Source organism: Larimichthys crocea, chromosome XVII (assembly GCF_000972845.2).
Source record: "Larimichthys crocea isolate SSNF chromosome XVII, L_crocea_2.0, whole genome shotgun sequence".
Classification (NCBI taxonomy): domain Eukaryota; kingdom Metazoa; phylum Chordata; class Actinopteri; family Sciaenidae; genus Larimichthys; species Larimichthys crocea.
Genome location: NC_040027.1, coordinates 10,193,140 through 10,210,040, shown reverse-complemented (window position 1 = coordinate 10,210,040; position 16,901 = coordinate 10,193,140). Strand labels below are relative to the sequence as shown.

The window sequence follows — 16,901 nt, the reverse complement described above, 5'->3', positions numbered from 1 at the left end:
CATATAATAAATTATTTTAATATCATTCCTGATGCATTAACAGGTTATACACTGTCGGAGGGTTTAAGTTACAAGATCAGCATAATATATTTAATATATTCATCAGTAATTATTATTAACTGTAGTCTATTTCCGTCTGATAAGTAACTAAGTAGAAGAAATATTCATGTAAAGTGTATCAAGGAGCATGTAAGCTGTACTTTAGTGTTGTAATTTAACTATATGTGTCATATTTCATGAACCGATCTCCATCTGTGAAGCAACTTTGTCCAATAAATGTACAAAGTTAAAAATCCAGTTATAGATTTGACCTGAAACCTGAACAGCAGCTGAGTAAATGTACGAGCACCTCACTGTGCCGCTGCCCTTTGGCTTTGGCTTCTGATCTCTGTCACCGCTCGCAGCCGGTGGGATACATCCATTCATGTTTTATACTCAAGAACAGCTCAGACAGAGTTATACTTCATAACTTTATTCACAAAAACAAAGTGAAAACAAAAATGAATGAATGTTAATAACAATAAACAACATTAAGAACAATCACAAATGTTAAGAGGAATAAATATGAATGTTTTCAAAAAAAGTGTGATCAGCTTATTGAATACAGTACAATGGATTGATACATAAAGCACTTAAAATTCCATATTAACCAACTATTGCTACTTTTACTTACATAAAGTAACTAAATATTTCTTCCAGCACTGACCAGTTGTGACCAATTTAACCAAAGTCTGTTTTTTTTCCTTATTTTGTTTAAATATTTTATAAAACTATCCAAACTAATCACATTTTGTGCAGTAAAAACACTTCAATTTACTTTTTGCTTTCCAGATGAGTTAAAGAAATTCTCACCTGACAAATTAAATCTCACGTTAATTAAATAAAACATAAATTCACACGTGTGTCTGGAGCAGGAAGAGGTGTGAATCATAAAGTCCACTAACAGAAATAAACGTTTATTAAGGAATAAAAGTGTCATAAATAAAGAAATGCTGCTTCTGACGCCGTGTTACTGGAAGATGACCGTGTTCTTCAGCTTCCACACTGTCTGTAGAAAGTCATACTCATATTTCAAGTAGAAGACACAGCATAACATAACTGATGGGGAGTGCACACGGCTAAATGTGTGTTCACACTGTGGACTGTATGTACATATTTCCTTGGTGCCATGCTTGACTGCCCTTGCATGTTGTTTTGACAGTTAGAGGCAAGGACATGACATGACGAAGGGGACAAAGATAATGACATAAAAACCCCCCTCCCATCACATGACTACTTAGCCAAGATGAGAGTCGACGTATCATATCGATAAAGAAAGTTTCTCAGCAGGATCGACAGCGACAGCAGTTTTCTGGTCTGGCCTCAGCGGGTTTAATGGTCCGAGAAGAAACCCCGCAGTCCTCAGCTGGCTGCTTGACTTCAGGAAAGATGAAACTGACAGAAGCGATTTCATTTCAGAAGCCTAGGGTCGGAGCGATGCTGGACCTTATGGTGTTGCTGCTGCTGTTAGACTTCTTGGTTAAAAGGTTCTCCACCTCCTCGTCGTCATTGAACGAGTTCTTCCCATATCGGTCTTTCCACCAGGCCTGATACTGGAGGAGAGGGGGGGAGAGCAGAGGGAGTGTGACAGTGAGTCAGAAGAGATGGAGGGTATTTTCAACTGAGACAATAAAGGCAAAGAAAGTTGGTCAAGATGCTTCAAATGACTCATCCGACCTTTAGAAACCCCCTGACAACACGCCTTTCACATGTCCAAACTGTAACAAAACTGACAATCAGATGTACAGAGATTGACCAGCTGTGCCAAGGTGGTTTGACATTTTCTCTCAAACTATTCTCCGTCACACAGCTGCATGCAAACGAGTGCGACGCCGAGAACGTCTTTGAGGAGAGACTGTCCGAAGGAGATGTCCTCACCCTCCAACTATCAACGTGTCTGAAATTTGTTCCAAGCACTGTAGAGACCTACAAAGTTGTATACATGCTTAACGAAAAGGTCAGTATTGCAATATTTGTACAAACCTGTATATCCAAGTCTTTCATAAACAGGTGTGTCGTTTATCTCTATTTCAGCCTTTCAAACTTTAATGTACAGACCTACCTGTAAACAGGTAGACTGCATAAAAACCCCCCAGCTGAGGTGCATAGTCCAAAGAACGCTCCTAAAACCTGAACAATATCGGCATATTCTCCACGTCTTAGTCGGACATGCTACACTTCAAACTAAATATTGCGCTTCATTACCTGTGTCGAGTTCAGAATAGACACATTTGGACTAAAAATGTAAAGCAGTCATTCACAACGATGTCTTTATTATCCAGTGGGAAGAGTAGACGGGCTTTAAAGAGCTACGCTCGCTGCAGTGATGTAGAAATGTACTCCGGGGCGTGTCAGTGCGTGGTGACATCACTGCTGGGCGTGGTTACAGGTGCAACAGAGCCGAATAGTTACAGTCCAGCCGTGGACATTTGTTCCATGTCACACTCTCTGACCTGACCCAAATATTCTATTAACATAATGAGGAAATGTTGTTAATTAACATACCTGGTAAGGTATGGCTCATAGTGACTAATTTGTTTTATGGTTACCTTTAGGCACTTGGCAAATGTTAGGGAAAGATCATGGTCTGTTTAAATAGAGGAAAAAGTCAGAAGTGACTTTAGATATAAGATTTTTTATTAACATTTAAACAAAAAATCCTGATCTTTACTTAACCTTAACCAAAGTGCTTTTGCTGCCTAAACTTAACCAGAGACTGGAGAGTCCTGATGTGAACTGCAGACACACTTTGTGTGCCCGCTATCCATCCCAACCGCCTCCCTGTCACTCCAGTGCAGTCGATAAATGTAGTGTTTCATTCACTCATAGAAATGTTGTAATTAGTTTGTCATCACAGGGTAATCTAGTAATATACAAGTCAGGAGTCTGGGTTAAAGTTACTCTTTAAGCAGCAAAAAGAATCTGCATCAAACCTAATATGTGTTTCCATCGTTTCCTGTGAATCCCTTATGCATAGATACACAATCTGAACCCCACATAGTTATGGCAGACCCCGCCAGTAACAATGAAAATATACAGAGAGACAATTGCAGAAATGCAAGATTTGATTGAATAATCTCAACCTAAAGGCGAGATCAGCGTTCGCTCACTTCTGCCAGCTCTGCGTTCTCGAACTCCTCCAGCTGCCGGAGGAAGCCCAGGTTCGGCCCCGCGCAAGGCCGAGCCGCCCTCACCGCCGCCAGAGATTCCACCCAGCCGCGACCCGTCACCGTCATGATGTAAGCCACCACCAGAGTGACACTGCGGGACACTCCTGCAACACTGAGAGCACGGGGCTTCACAGCATCATGCCAGTTGTGGAGATCAACACATTCACATTCTCTTATTTAGTGTACAAAGAAGTGAAACCCCCCTTTTTGCTAAAGTTGTGGTTAAATGCTCGATTTTGCATGTTTGATATATGAAGAGATGAAAGGTGATGAAATCTACGATGAAAGCATTAACCAAATGTTCTGTTTGGTGACACTGATGTGGCTGAAAATGAAAAACTGGGTTAATAAAATCTGAGGACCACCTTGAGCCGAATACTTTGAACAGAAATCAATCAACAAAAATATTTTTTGCTGTTTCCCTTCAACATCCTCATATGCAAACGACCAGTTTCATAGCACCTACTCTGATGTACAGGATACTGCGACTGTTAAATTTAAAGAATGAACTAAGCGGCTCAAACTACGAGAAAAACAAATATATTGTTTTCAAAATGATGAATCCCTGTTTAATATATCAAATTGAAATATTAGTTTGGTTTATGATTTTAAGATGAAGAACATTAATAAGGAACGAGCCAAGTATTTTTATTTGTAACTCACCAGTGCACGAGGCAGCCCTCTCCTTTCAGCCGGCACTCGTGGATAAACATGATGCTGTCTCTGAAGTACTGAGTCCTGGTAGAAATGAAACACAGGGCTTGAATATCTTATGTATATAAACATACATAACCTACTGATATTTAGTCTGTTTATATGGATTTATTTGATTCCACTTAATAAAGTAGTGATTATGTATTCTGCAGTGTCGACTGCTGAACCTCCCCTCCATCCACCAGACATTGTACATTTTCTCATGTATTAATAGCTGTAAACTTTGTATAAACATAATTAATCAGTCAGTAATCAGACTGTATATGTTTGTATATGTTAAATCGAGTTAATGGGATATCAAAAAGTTCATTTTAAAAAACACAATGTGTGTCGTGGAGCTCTGAAAATTAAAATGAGCCTCTTGTTTCTTTTATTTTGCCACAGATCATTAGATGGTGGATCTATCATATAAATACTCACAGGTTTTGCTTCGAGTGGTCTGCGGCAGATATGCACAGGTATGTCATGTCCTGCAGGGTGAAGGGGGGAGAACTTTAGACCGTACAGAGAATTTTTGTGCCTGTTGAATGAATTCATGTAGAACTGGTAACAAAGTGTAACACCAGGTCAACGCTGGGTCTAACACACTTCCTGTTTCTCGGTTGGATGGGACGCCCCCTGAAACCTTGCCCATCTGACCCTGCCATTGTGGCAGGGTCATGACATAACGATGTTCTTGTGTGTGTTTTTTTTTTGGTACTGTGCACCTGGCAGCTGATGGTACATGCAATGGACAGAAACTACCTTGTCCCGTTATGACTGCGAAGCTGCAAAAAAACCCCAGAGCCCTCTGGGACACACCGAGACCTGGAAGTGCTCCAGACAGGTTAGCTCGCACACACCAACTACAGAGACACTTTAAACACCGAGAAGACGCGTGTGCATCTAAGTAGCGTGCATACATATATCGATAAGATTTCACAACTTACAGAAAACGTCAGACCGTGCAAAGAAATACTTATAATATCTTTGCACCATCGCTCCTCACAACCATGACTCAGCGAGTTCTAAAAGCACAGACAAACAGAAAGTACGAACCGCACTCCCAAACAATTTGCATGCAAATTGTGGATAGGTGCAGAAATTAATTTACCCGCAATAAGACCACAGATTTGCTCTGTGAAACTGACCTTGTCATTTTATTATTCAGCATGTTAATTAGAGACACAAACTGTACAGTAAATGGCACAGCAACGACCTCAGAGACTTGGTGGTTGCAAATTCTACCCTCCTCCCTCAGGAACCTTCGCAGCGTCTTCCAAGAAATCTATCAGTCAACAGTTTGACTGTTAGGTATGCAAATAAACCATCCCATCTGGCCATTTCTTTTTTGGGCCACACCAGTAAAACAGACCTGACTCATCATTATGAGGCTGAACTGAAAAAAAAAAAAGCTGTGTCATCCATCCATGTATAAATGTGAGAATCATCCTACGAGTGAGATCAAAGATTTGTACAGCTGAGCTGCTGAGTGAAGGGCAGAGCGCTTCATTCGGGAGTCAGACGAAGATTTCAGGCCCAAAACCTTTTACAAAGTTTTGGTGGTTGACCAGTTTTGGTAGTGATACTGTAATACAAGTTGCTGTTTCTCTTCACTCTTAATGAAACATACATGGACGGAGAAAGTGTACAGAAATCTCTGAGCACTTTTTCATGCCCACTTTCAACAAGAAAGAAAGATGAAAGTTGTGAAAGCGGACATCGAATATGAGGATTTTCAAAAACAGGTCAAACGGACGAGGAGACGGTGACGGAGAGAGAGAGAGGGCGGCTTTCGCTCGGCTAAAATGGATAATTCATCATTATTCTGGAAGGATAACGCCTCAGCTCGATTAAAAGTACCAAATTAAACTTTATTCTCTGAAAAAACAGATTTAACAGATTGTGCAGAGAGCATATTCTTACATCTGTCACCCAAAATGGAAATCAGTGACAGCAATTTTCTACTTTCAACCTACCCGGTTCTCACACTAGAATCACCTCTTGCTCTCCTTCTCACACTCACTTGCTCACGTACACCGTTCCCGCTCTTTCATACACAAATCAACAAGTCTAAATGCAACCGTGAAAAAGCCAGAAACCTTTTTTTTTTTTTTATGTAGTTCCACTTTCAAGACTTTTATGGACTTCAAGCTGCTGAGCTAAAATCATCCTGTGTGAAAAAAAAAAAAAAATATCTTGCCGTGACCTGTATCTTCATCACGGCCAGCTGCACCACACACTGAAAATAGCATACAAATTATTACAGATATTAGCTGGGATCCTACACAATATTGAAGCGTCGCAGGCGAACAGGAGACCGCTTACTTGGTAACAGCTGGTGAATTCCAGGTCCTGACTGATTTAAGACAAAAAGGACTTTCCATGTAAAATTGAAAATAAGAACATCTGACTTTCACATCAACTGAAGTGATCTATTTCAAAAGCCTGTGATGACAATCTAAAGAATATTACTCTACATCCTTTTTTTCTTATTATTTAACCCTTGAATATGCAACTACAATAACCTTATAATAAATAGGTGCAGGACAAGGATGTAAAAGCTGAAACAATTAGTTTAATATTCAACTAATCAGACTCATTTGATAGAAAATTACCATGTTTAAGTGTTTAATCTAGTTTTTAAGCACAATCTGCTTCTTCAATGTGTGAAGTCATCACTGGGAACTTCCTCAGACTAAACAATGAATCACTGAACTGGAAAATGAATCAGCAGATTAATCCATGATGCAAATATTGGATAATTTCAGCTCTAATTGAGACAAGTTGGATAAATGCAGTGCATCTCCCGGGCCGACATTAAACACACTTTCAGAACGAGTGCTAAGCAGCAGGGACGCTGAGGGGGAAGCACTGCAGTGGTGAGTTCAGGGGAAGTTGTGCACTTCATGGGTGGGTTTGTGTCGTCCGTGGGGCTTTGAGGGTCACACGGGATCGAAATAAGACTCAGAAAGACAGCTCACCTCCAGGACGGGTGCAGCTGTGTCATGAATGGACAGGATGTGGGTGATGTTGTGCTGCGCTAACAGCTCCTTGTCTCGAGCATCTGCGGATCACAAAAAAGAAAATCAGAAAATCTCAAATATTCCTCCCGTCCAATCACAAATCGCCCCACGTAAGTTTGAGCCTAAATTAAGCTTTTTCTACCCAACAACAACCCCCCTCCTCTGATGTCTCCCAAGCAAGTGTGGCCTTATGGCCTTAAAGTGTTGCTCTTGTTTGGAACTGAAAGAAAAACCGGAAAACCAGTGTTTCTAAAACAGTCCAGCTTGGGCCAAAAGCAAGAAACAGTAATTGTTCTAATCAAATTTTGTTCTTTAAAAGGAAGCCAAATGTTTTCTACTTGGGACAGATGTGTTTTCAGCACTTTTTTTCTCATGCTCTGCAAGATTGCAAAATATCTTGATGCCACCTTTACAAGACTGAAGCCTTCTGTCACCTAAATCAGTTAAGCTGACCCTAAATATATTTCACAGCTTTTTATAAACTACAAGACAGAAAAACACTGCTTATGATTCATGTATACACATCCTGTATGTCTGTATACACTTCATATAAATCAAAGATAGTTGCAGGGGAAACACAATCTGATCATGTAACTTACACTGCAAGTGACCTCAGGGTCATAAATTGAATTGGTCGTGAAGTAAATATTTTTATGGGGTGTCAAGGTGCTGACATGACATTAAAGCTGGTAATAGAGAGCTGACTTTCTGCTGAGCAAAGGTCACTGACACTACAAAACCAAAATGGAGTCACTACATAGTTAATCTAATCTGTTTTTTGTTTTGTTTTTGTTTCATATAAAAATGATTACGTCATAGAAATGTATAATTTGAAATTAGGAATTAGTAAAATTAGGAATAGCTACAAAAAGTCGATAAAGACAGAGAGCTGCAAAAAGCTAAAAGTAAAGTGACTTATTGATATTTCCCCAAGTTGTTCACTGTGAATATTTGAATATATTTTTAACATATTGCGGTTTTAGTTAAATTCAACTATTATGTAAAATAAAAAGAAAGGTAACACTAAACTTCTGCCAAAGCATAAAGCAACGTATCAGTAATCTGTGATGCAGGGGTGGAAAAGCTACTTTTAAATGACATATTTAAGTTCATTTAATATATTTTGTGAGTTTATTTTCTCTGTAAGTTTGTTAAAATGTACAAGAAAGCTGTAATGTTTGTAGATATTCTCCTTCGATCCCCAATTCTGTAGGTTCTACAATAGTCGGGGGATTTTTTAGTCTAAAACGATGTAAAACAAAAACTGAAAACTTTTACCAACTTCACTGTTTCTGTACTGATCTGACTTGTAATGTGGATATCTTTTAGAGAGTTTTACTCTTTCTCATACTCACTTGCACTTTCTGTTGTATGAAGACAAAAGGTTTGAGAGGATATATACATACACGTGTACGTATATATGTGCTGTAAAGTATTCCAGGCAAAACTGATAAGCGATCAGATGCCTGAATAATAAGAAAACATGTCAGACTTCCTATTTGACAGCGATTTCCTGTGCGGTCACTGTGTCATGTGCACACAGATTAAAAATAATTTAAAAAAAAACTGTTTTATGGAAAGATGTGGAATATAGTTTGCAATGGGGACACCCCCACACTATGGGGCATTCCCTCCCACATCAACCCTCACATGGCCTTCCTCCAGCTGCTGACAGAGAGCTACACACCAACCCCCTGCACAAAAAAACACAATGTAATAGTCTTTTCTTTTTTTTTAACATCAAGAAACACGACTTCAATCATTCTGCTGTACACTGTGACCTCTCCACTCTATAGAAACTGAGCTCAGTGTAGCATCTCACCACATGCCTCTCCGTATGAGGAACTGAAACATACTCTACTAAATAATCCTGAAAATAAATCAATTGTTTACTCAAATGACACAAGGTAGGACATCTTACCTTTGATATTTCCTAGATAAAGATCGGGCAGGACCTAAAGAAGGTTAGAGGTTTAGTCAAAAGAATGACGCCGATGTTGTAAAAGTAATTAAGCTTTGTTAAAGTGTAGAAAATGAATACCGTACCTTGTTTATTCCATTACCCATGTCAGCTGAAAGTCTCAAGAAAAGCACAATTTAGGATACAGTTCTCAAGGACAATCCGTCACTGGCGTCCCATCGTTTTTCACACCACCCCTGACGACTTTTTTGTGCGTGACCCAGAATATCATAAAGCCATTTGACGTGTTCACAGCTTGTGTCCCGACTGCTGTTGAGACTATGCTGCTTAGCATGACGTAATGTGACCTTAACAGTGGAGCACCGTGCTTAGATTGTTATATTTAGACCAGGAGTCGGTCATGGGACTGTGGATAGTTGCATACCAGCCAGACAAAGATGGTTGAGGAAGGCCAGAGGGCAGAGAAGAACAGATCCAACAGTGGGTCACGCCTGGATATCACTATCTGCTGAGGTGTTACACCATACAAGGAGCTCTTCTGAATGGGGCTCAAAATACACTTGTAATAACTCTCTATAATAATAGTTGTTTGATTACAAACATGTCCTGTACGTGAACACAAAATTTCCAAGCAGTTTCCGTTATTTGCCATGAAAGCTTTGCTGTATTTTTTTTTTTCATTTCGGCTTCTTGCGTTCGTCTCGTTGGTCTGAAGTGGGCGGGTGGAGGTTGGAAAAAGGTGATGTCACACATTTCTGCGTACCAGTCAGGATTTAGCGATATTTGAAATTGTAGATTTCGATATTAAAATGCGGTGGCTGCTGTGGTGAGGGGAAGTTTGTTTATGGTGCCAAACTGCAGTCGATTAAATCTGATCAAACCACACTCAAACAAGCCTGATTAAGCAGATGAGTTTCTAAGCACTACACTACTGATAAATAATAACTTATATTCCTTGCAAACTTTAACTAATTTGATTTTATAAACAAATACTCAAGACTCAAAACCGTCTTTTCAAGGGAATTAATCTCACTCAATGTAATTCTAGTAAACCTTTGACATGACACTCTGGGCAATTTGTTTTTATTTCTCTACCACCTTGCAGTTTAATTCAAATTACTAAATGAATAAGTGAAAAGTGCAATGGGGTCAACAGGGTTCATCCTCTGGTCATCACGAATATCAATCCACACAATAGTTGTCACAATAATATTTCTCTCCAAACCAAAAAAAGGTCAACCTCTTTGTGACACTAAAGGAAATTTCAGTGGATCACCAAAGTCAGTAGGGTTCATCCTCTTGGGAACACTAATGACTGCGCCAAATGTCATGGTGGTCCATCCAAAAGTTGCTGATTTATTTCAGTGGTGGATCCACCAGCCGACATATCTGAAAGCTTGATGCTGACGCAGCTAAAAACTCAAAGAAAAGCAGAAAAGTAATAATACTGATTCTGTAAGTATTGCTCATAAACTTGTTTGTCTGTTTTCAAAGAATCTTGGCTAGCGCCGTTTATTCTAAACGCCGTTGACACTCAGTGGACATTAATTTGAATACAGTCACTGCGTTTCCAGTAAATTCTGCTGCATCTTCAACACATCTCGCTGAGACGATCGAGGTATTTTTAGCCTGGTTTTCTCATCTTGTCTTGTGTTCCTGTGTGTGGTTCAGTGTGTGGCACAGCTCAGACGCTCTGACAGGCAGAGGAGAGTGGAGGCGTTTACTAAAAACTGCCTGCCTGCCTCAGAGAACTAGGTCTGAACAGCTCATCGCAAGTGGCGGGTCAAACCCCATTGATAAACAGATACATCACACGTTTAACAAAGCGTGTATGAAAAAAAACAACAAAAAAACACCTCGTCAGAGCATCACAGAGTGCGTTGGTGTGTGTCTGTGTGTGTGTGTGTGGGTGGAGGAGGTGGGGGAGGATGTGACATGCTGATGATTAAATCTGTTTTTAAAAAGTGAAAGAGGAGACGTTCACTCAGAAGTTACTTTCAAGTTCGATGGCAGTTTGTCTGTTATAACAGGCAGATAATCCATCAGAGCTACTTCTGCAACAAAACACTGTAAAGACGGCGACTGACAGTCATTTTTTTGTTGTAGATTAAGCTGTTATTTTCTTAATTACTTGTTTTGTCCGGTCCAAACTCCAGAAAATGTTTAATTCACAGTGACGTAAATCAAATAAAACAAACAGATCTTTAAATTTGAGAAGCTGGAACCAACATTTGGTGGGTTTTTTTTCTGTCGGTTCCCTAGCTATTGGATAGCTGTGAAATCTACAGGTATTCGTGTTCCCCAGAGGATGAACTGACTCTCCCTCTAGCGCCACCATGAGGTTAACATTTGCGTTTTTTTTAATGAAACATCTCAAAAACTATTCGAATGGCTTGCCATGAAATTTGGTTCGTGTTCCCATCAGGATGAACTCTAATAACTCGATGTGTTAACTCAGGTGTTAATCCTGATGTCCTGCTTTGGGTCTTAGAGGTCCCGACGCCCTCTTCATGAACCCCAAACACATTTATTCTTTTATCAGCTTGATACTTCATGACTTCTAATAAATTGAGAGGAGTTTTCCTCGCCACCGTCGCCAAGTGCTTGCTCATGGCGGGAATTGTTGAGTCTCTGTAAACAATATGCAGTCTAGACGTGCTCTATATGGAAAGTGTCATGAGATATCTTCTGTTATGATTGAATATGACTGTATTCGTGAGTAATGCCACTATGTAGGATAACATATTGTATATTTCGCTCGTATATGGCACAAAACAAAGGGCATATGTGTCTGTGAAGATTCTCAGTCATCCGGGTCATAGTATCCATTGACGATCTACGATGGAAAGTTTATTCATGCATAGTAAATATGTGAAAAAGTTACTATTTTACAGGTCCCATGATTTCAGATAATTTCCTAGATAAGAAGATACTCTAACTTTACTGTAAGCACGCTCATAGAAGTTTCCTGGAAAGGACTAGTTTGGTGTAAAAAAAAAATGTTGGTGCACTTCTAATAAATGTATTCTGAATTGTTTCAGTGTGACCTGTGGGTCAGGTCAGGCAGAGAAACAAGTGAAAACACAAACAAGACTGAATTTTCCAATATAAAGAATGTTTGTGTGGAACTTCACCTGCGTGGAAACTCCTCCTCCTTGCTGAATATTTTACTGTTTCACATTGTCTCCACTTCCCCCTGTCACAAACAGGAACACGCGTCTCTAAAGGAAATGTCCTCGGAAATGATTTGGAAATAAAAAAAATAAAAACACCAGTACGTTACTAAAAATATATATCAGCAGTGTGATTTACGTGACTCTCGGTTCTTTTTCGTACTTTCGCTTTAAAAATATTTAATCATTAAAAGAGGACACGTGGAAAGTGCCAAAGAGAGTGCGAGCTTCCCGGAATCCCTGCAAAACACACACACACACACACACACACACACACACACACACACCGTGTGGCACAGATCAGGATTTCATAACTCTCTGTTCACTCTTTAACCACCTGCAGAGCTGCACAGACTCTCTGGCTGTGCGTAATGGCGTTGTTTTTGCTCGGAGGACGTTTGTTGAAATGCAGGAGTGGCGCACACAGAGCCGTGACGGTGACCCAGCCTTACTGGTAACTCTTTGCATTGTTGTTAACCGTGATTTGCATGTTTAGTTTAAATGCGCAACTGTGCAGCGAGGAAACAGGAAACGTCTGCCCCTGCTGCTCTGAGTAGACATGTTAGTCCTTCTTTGCACGAGTTTTCTGAAGGATTTCTGTCCACTAGATGGCGCAGTGCTCCATATACAGTATGATAGATAGATAGATAGATAGATAGATAGATAGATAGATAGATAGATAGATAGATAGATAGATAGATAGACAGACTTTATTTATCCCAAGCTGGGAAATTACAGTGCAGCAGCAGCATTACACACAGTGACAATAGACAACATAAGAATTAAAATATAATATAAAAAGCAAACTATACATAATAAAATATCAAATAGCAATAGTAAATAAAATAAAATATATTGTACAGAGGTACAGAGGAGAAATGTGAAGTGACTGTAAATTGTAGATTATGACCTAGCTGTTGTTATACAGTGTGATGCCATGTGGCAGGAAAGATTTCCTGTATCTGTCCCTTGGACAGCGGAGCTGTAGCAGCCTGTGGGAGAAGCTGCTCCGCTGTCTGTCCACTGTGTGGTGGAGAGGCGGCTGCTCATTGTCCATGATGGAGAACAGTTTATTCAGCGTCCTCCTCTCCACCATAGTCTACAAGAGACTCGAGTCTCAGTCCAAGAACAGAGCAAAGCCTTCTTGATGATCTTCTCAAGTCTGTTGCAAGTCTGATGCACGCAGCACTGTAAATGATCTGCAGGGTATTTATTTATTTCAGTAACTGTGTGTGTGTGTGGGTGGAGGAGGTGGGGGAGGATGTGACATGCTGATGATTAAATCTGTTTTTAAAAAGTGAAAGAGGAGACGTTTGCTCAGAAGTTACTTTTCAAGTTCGATGGCAGTTTGTCTGTTATAACAAGCAGATAATCCACCAGCGCTACTTCTGCAACAAAACAGTGTAAAGACGGCGACTGACAGTCATTTTTTTGTTGTAGATTAAGCTGTTATTTTCTTAATTACTTGTTTTGTCCGGTCCATTGTCCATGATGGAGAACAGTTTATTCAGTGTCCTCCTCTCCACCACAGTCTCAAGAGACTCGAGTCTCAGTCCAAGAACAGAGCAAAGCCTTCTTGATGATCTTCTCAAGTCTGTTGCAAGTCTGATGCACGCAGCACTGTAAATGATCTGCAGGGTATTTACATATTTCAGTAACTTCTGTGATATATGCTATGTTTTTATTTAGCTTCCCTACAATGTAAGATTGACAAAGACAAAGAAGGAAATGGAACTAAACTGTCAAACAAACAGAAATCATTAGATCATAACTGCACCCTTAAAATCAGTGATTGAGATACATTTGTCCAGTTTTAGTGTTTTGTATTGAATTTAGGGATATTTACTCTGATGTGCATCATACTGCAATAAATGACTTAAATACAGGGGCGAGTATCCAAGAAGGTTTTGTAAATAAGTGTAAACTAATGTGCAGAGAAACCCGAGAATACAGAAGACAGTGGTGTGTTTTAATGTGTGACAAATAGCAGGATGATAAACTGTGTCAAGCTTCTGAGATGCTCCTTTGCAAGTTATTCTGTAAATTGTATCCTCATGATCAAATATGGAGAGCATGGTCATTTCATCAATCTTCTGTTTGGCAGCAGACGTAAAAGAGAAAACCAGGTTTTGTGTTGACCTTAGACTGCAACACGGTGACGTGATTAGAAAAGGTCGATGCACCATCAATCCAGTAAACTCCAGAAACTTCCAGTTCTCAAAGCAGAGAGAGACACAGTTCCAGATTTATAAAAACTAACATTCCCTCTACAGTTAGGTACAAGTCCTCACAACTGGAAATTTTCCAAACAAGAAAGAAAAGTTTCCCAAAAATCTCCAAATATATCGACCTACCCAAAAGAAAGAAAATACATTTTGTGTCACACTGCTGTTTTTCTTTCACCTCAACCATATAACTTTTGAATCATAACTGATAACTCAGTTCAGTTTATACACACCACAGTTGATCCAAAGTCTGTACAGGTCACAGAGAAATACAAGAAGTTTACTTTAGTATGAAATAACAAAGTCATTCCTTCAGGATATTTTTTTATTAACTTAGTGGAACTCATTCAAAGCAGTCACTGTCGTCGTCCTTGCTGACACGTTTCAGGACGCAGGATGAGTTATGTTCAATGTCACTGTGAAACCGCCACATGCTGCAGGTACAGACACAAAATGCCCTTACATTTCCTGTGGATCTGAGCCAAAGTAGCTGTAACAATCAAGCCCGGGCTCCATCTGAGAACAGGAATACAACAACATCACACAGGGTTCAGTCGAACGAGCTCTCATTGAGGGCTGTGGGCATCACTGTGTTGTGCGTCTATCAACTATGATGACGAAACTTACATTTCACGCTTGAAACACAAGAAAGATGCCGTGTTACTATGCCTGGTTTGTACATATAATTGCTGTAATTGTTATACAGAATTGATTTTGCCGTCGCTGTGAAATCAAAGTCGATGTTTTTCTCTAGACTCTGTTATTTTCCACCTCGATGATCAGCACTGCCACAGTCTGCCTGTCTTGTTTCCCTGCAGCTCCTCGGTGGCCTCGGGCAGGCAGCATGTTAATGGAGTGAATCTGTACTACGAGCAGACGGGCCGAGGGAAACACGCTGTGCTGTTGCTCCCTGGTGCTCTGGGTAAATTCAACAACACCCCACAGAGAATATCTCTCTCTCTATCTGCCTCATGTCATATAAACCTGTGCAAATCATCTTGGTCTCTTCTACCACAGGAAGCACTCGGACTGATTTTGGACCTCAGATGAAGTCTCTGAATAAAGAACGCTTCACTGTAGTTTGCTTCGATCCTCGTGGTTACGGAAAGTCCCGCCCTCCAGCCAGAGACTTCCCCATTGACTTCTATGAGAGGGATGCAAAGGACGCAGTGGATCTGATGAAGGTCTGATCTGTCTGTTGATCATCCAAGAGTGATGGTTATTATCAATAAGAATAACATAGAATACTATGTGGATTATATGGTCAAAAGGATCATGAGTGTGTAAATCTGAGAGCTAGTTTACTTTGACTTGATCCAAACGATGTTATTCACCTTCTAATAAGCTTTAATCACTTAAATTTGCAATGAGAAGAATGGATTTAAGACGATATTTGACACTTTGATAGTGATTTACAGTATTTTTCATTTCATCTGCAGGCTTTGGGCTTTGGAAAATTCTCTATGTTGGGGTGGAGTGACGGAGGAATGACAGCTCTGATCGCAGCAGCGAAGAACCCCGATCTAGTCAACAAGATCGTTGCGTGGGGATCCAATGCCTATATCTGCAAGCAAGACCTCGAGCTTTACGAAGGTACCGCCAGCAGTCTTAAACTGTGCCAACTGTGCATTGTTTAGTCTTTATTAACTGCGTATTGTGTGTTTTTGTGCGTGCATGGGTTTCTGCGGGAACACGTAGCGGTCCGTGATGTCTCCAGGTGGAGTGCGAAGATGAGGCAGCCCATGGAGGAGGTGTACGGAGCAGAGCTCTTTGCTAAAACCTGGGAGGACTGGGTGGACGGGATCGCAAAGTTCGAAAACAGACCAGAAGGTACTGAACTCATGTGGGAGGGAAACAAGAAAATCAAGAGATTGAGGAGAAGGAGAGGAGCTTATATTAATGATGTTGGTAAAGTATTGGTAATATTTAAAATTGGTATGCTGTCCTCTGATCAGGGAGCATCTGCATGGAGTTTCTGCCCTTAGTCCGCTGTCCAACCCTCATCATCCATGGAGAGAAAGACCCCATGGTGCCTGCTTTCCACGCACATTGCCTCCTCAAACACATCAAGGGATCGCGGTGAGAGCACACACACACACACATTCTAAAAAAACAACAATATTACATTGACCTGGAGTTCACGTGTACAAATTTTTGTTTGTCCTGAATCTAGACTGCACCTGATGCCAGAGGGTAAACACAACCTCCACCTGAGGTTTGCTGACGAGTTCAACAAACTGGTTGAAGACTTTCTGGAGTGATTCATTAACACCGTTAAATAACACAGAGAAGCACGAGGATGACGAATAGTTACATATTAATACTAAGAGCATTAAAGATCAATTGTGTCAAAATTTAGGGGGATTTATTTATAGAATATGGCAGAAATGAAATATAATATGCATAACTATGTTTTCATGTTATAACCTGAAAATAAGAATGAATTAATTTTGGAATTTTTTACAGTTTCCTTAAGACTTAATTGAAAATTGTATATTTTCCTTGAATAAAAATAAAAACCAAATAAATTTTCAATGTTCATTTTTTCATACTTTTTTTTAATTAAGCAAATGGATGACTTATTTCACATGCTAATAACTGAGGCCCGAGCGGTCACACATTCAAACATTTTATTCCTGTTTTCTTATGATAAA

At 40.0% G+C, this 16,901-nt stretch overlaps 2 protein-coding genes across 3 annotated transcripts; one reads left to right on the top strand and one right to left on the bottom strand.

Moving 5' to 3' along the window:
• Window positions 1-582: 582 nt before the first annotated feature.
• On the bottom strand, window positions 583-12,247 carry LOC104932404 (dual specificity protein phosphatase 22-B). 2 transcript variants are annotated; one of them, XM_027290378.1, is made up of 9 exons: window positions 12,186-12,247; window positions 11,984-12,070; window positions 8,975-9,000; window positions 8,850-8,883; window positions 6,887-6,969; window positions 4,344-4,393; window positions 3,873-3,947; window positions 3,150-3,321; window positions 583-1,592 (listed from the first exon to the last, which is right to left on the bottom strand). In XM_027290378.1, the coding sequence occupies exons 3-9, from the start codon at window positions 8,993-8,995 to the stop codon at window positions 1,455-1,457; spliced, it is 573 nt and encodes a 190-aa protein (XP_027146179.1). In that variant the 5' UTR covers window positions 8,996-9,000; window positions 11,984-12,070; window positions 12,186-12,247; the 3' UTR covers window positions 583-1,454. The 2 variants fall into 2 exon arrangements, with proteins under 2 accessions (XP_027146179.1, XP_010745914.3); XM_010747612.3 differs by lacking the exons at window positions 11,984-12,070; window positions 12,186-12,247 and having other exon boundaries at window positions 8,975-9,774.
• Window positions 12,248-12,284: 37 nt separating this feature from the next.
• On the top strand, window positions 12,285-16,707 carry bphl (biphenyl hydrolase like). Its single transcript, XM_010747613.3, has 7 exons — window positions 12,285-12,476; window positions 15,066-15,169; window positions 15,265-15,431; window positions 15,687-15,840; window positions 15,946-16,077; window positions 16,203-16,326; window positions 16,421-16,707. Exons 1-7 carry the CDS (start codon window positions 12,394-12,396, stop codon window positions 16,506-16,508), a joined length of 852 nt encoding a protein of 283 aa, XP_010745915.3. The 5' UTR covers window positions 12,285-12,393; the 3' UTR covers window positions 16,509-16,707.
• Window positions 16,708-16,901: the final 194 nt, after the last annotated feature.

Excerpts from the sequence above, each read along its gene's own strand:
- LOC104932404 (XM_027290378.1), bottom strand. The coding sequence starts at position 8,995 with ATGGGTAATGGAATAAACAAG. Across the intron at positions 3,948-4,343 it reads GACCACTCGAAGCAAAACCT|GACTCAGTACTTCAGAGACA; the intron begins GTGAGTATTTAT and ends CATTTCTACCAG. Across the intron at positions 1,593-3,149 it reads AGAACGCAGAGCTGGCAGAA|TATCAGGCCTGGTGGAAAGA; the intron begins GTGAGCGAACGC and ends CCTCTCCTCCAG.
- bphl (XM_010747613.3), top strand. The coding sequence starts at position 12,394 with ATGGCGTTGTTTTTGCTCGGAGGACGTTTGTTGAAATGCAGGAGTGGC. Across the intron at positions 15,841-15,945 it reads AGACCTCGAGCTTTACGAAG|CGGTCCGTGATGTCTCCAGG; the intron begins GTACCGCCAGCA and ends GGGAACACGTAG. Across the intron at positions 16,078-16,202 it reads GTTCGAAAACAGACCAGAAG|GGAGCATCTGCATGGAGTTT; the intron begins GTACTGAACTCA and ends TCCTCTGATCAG.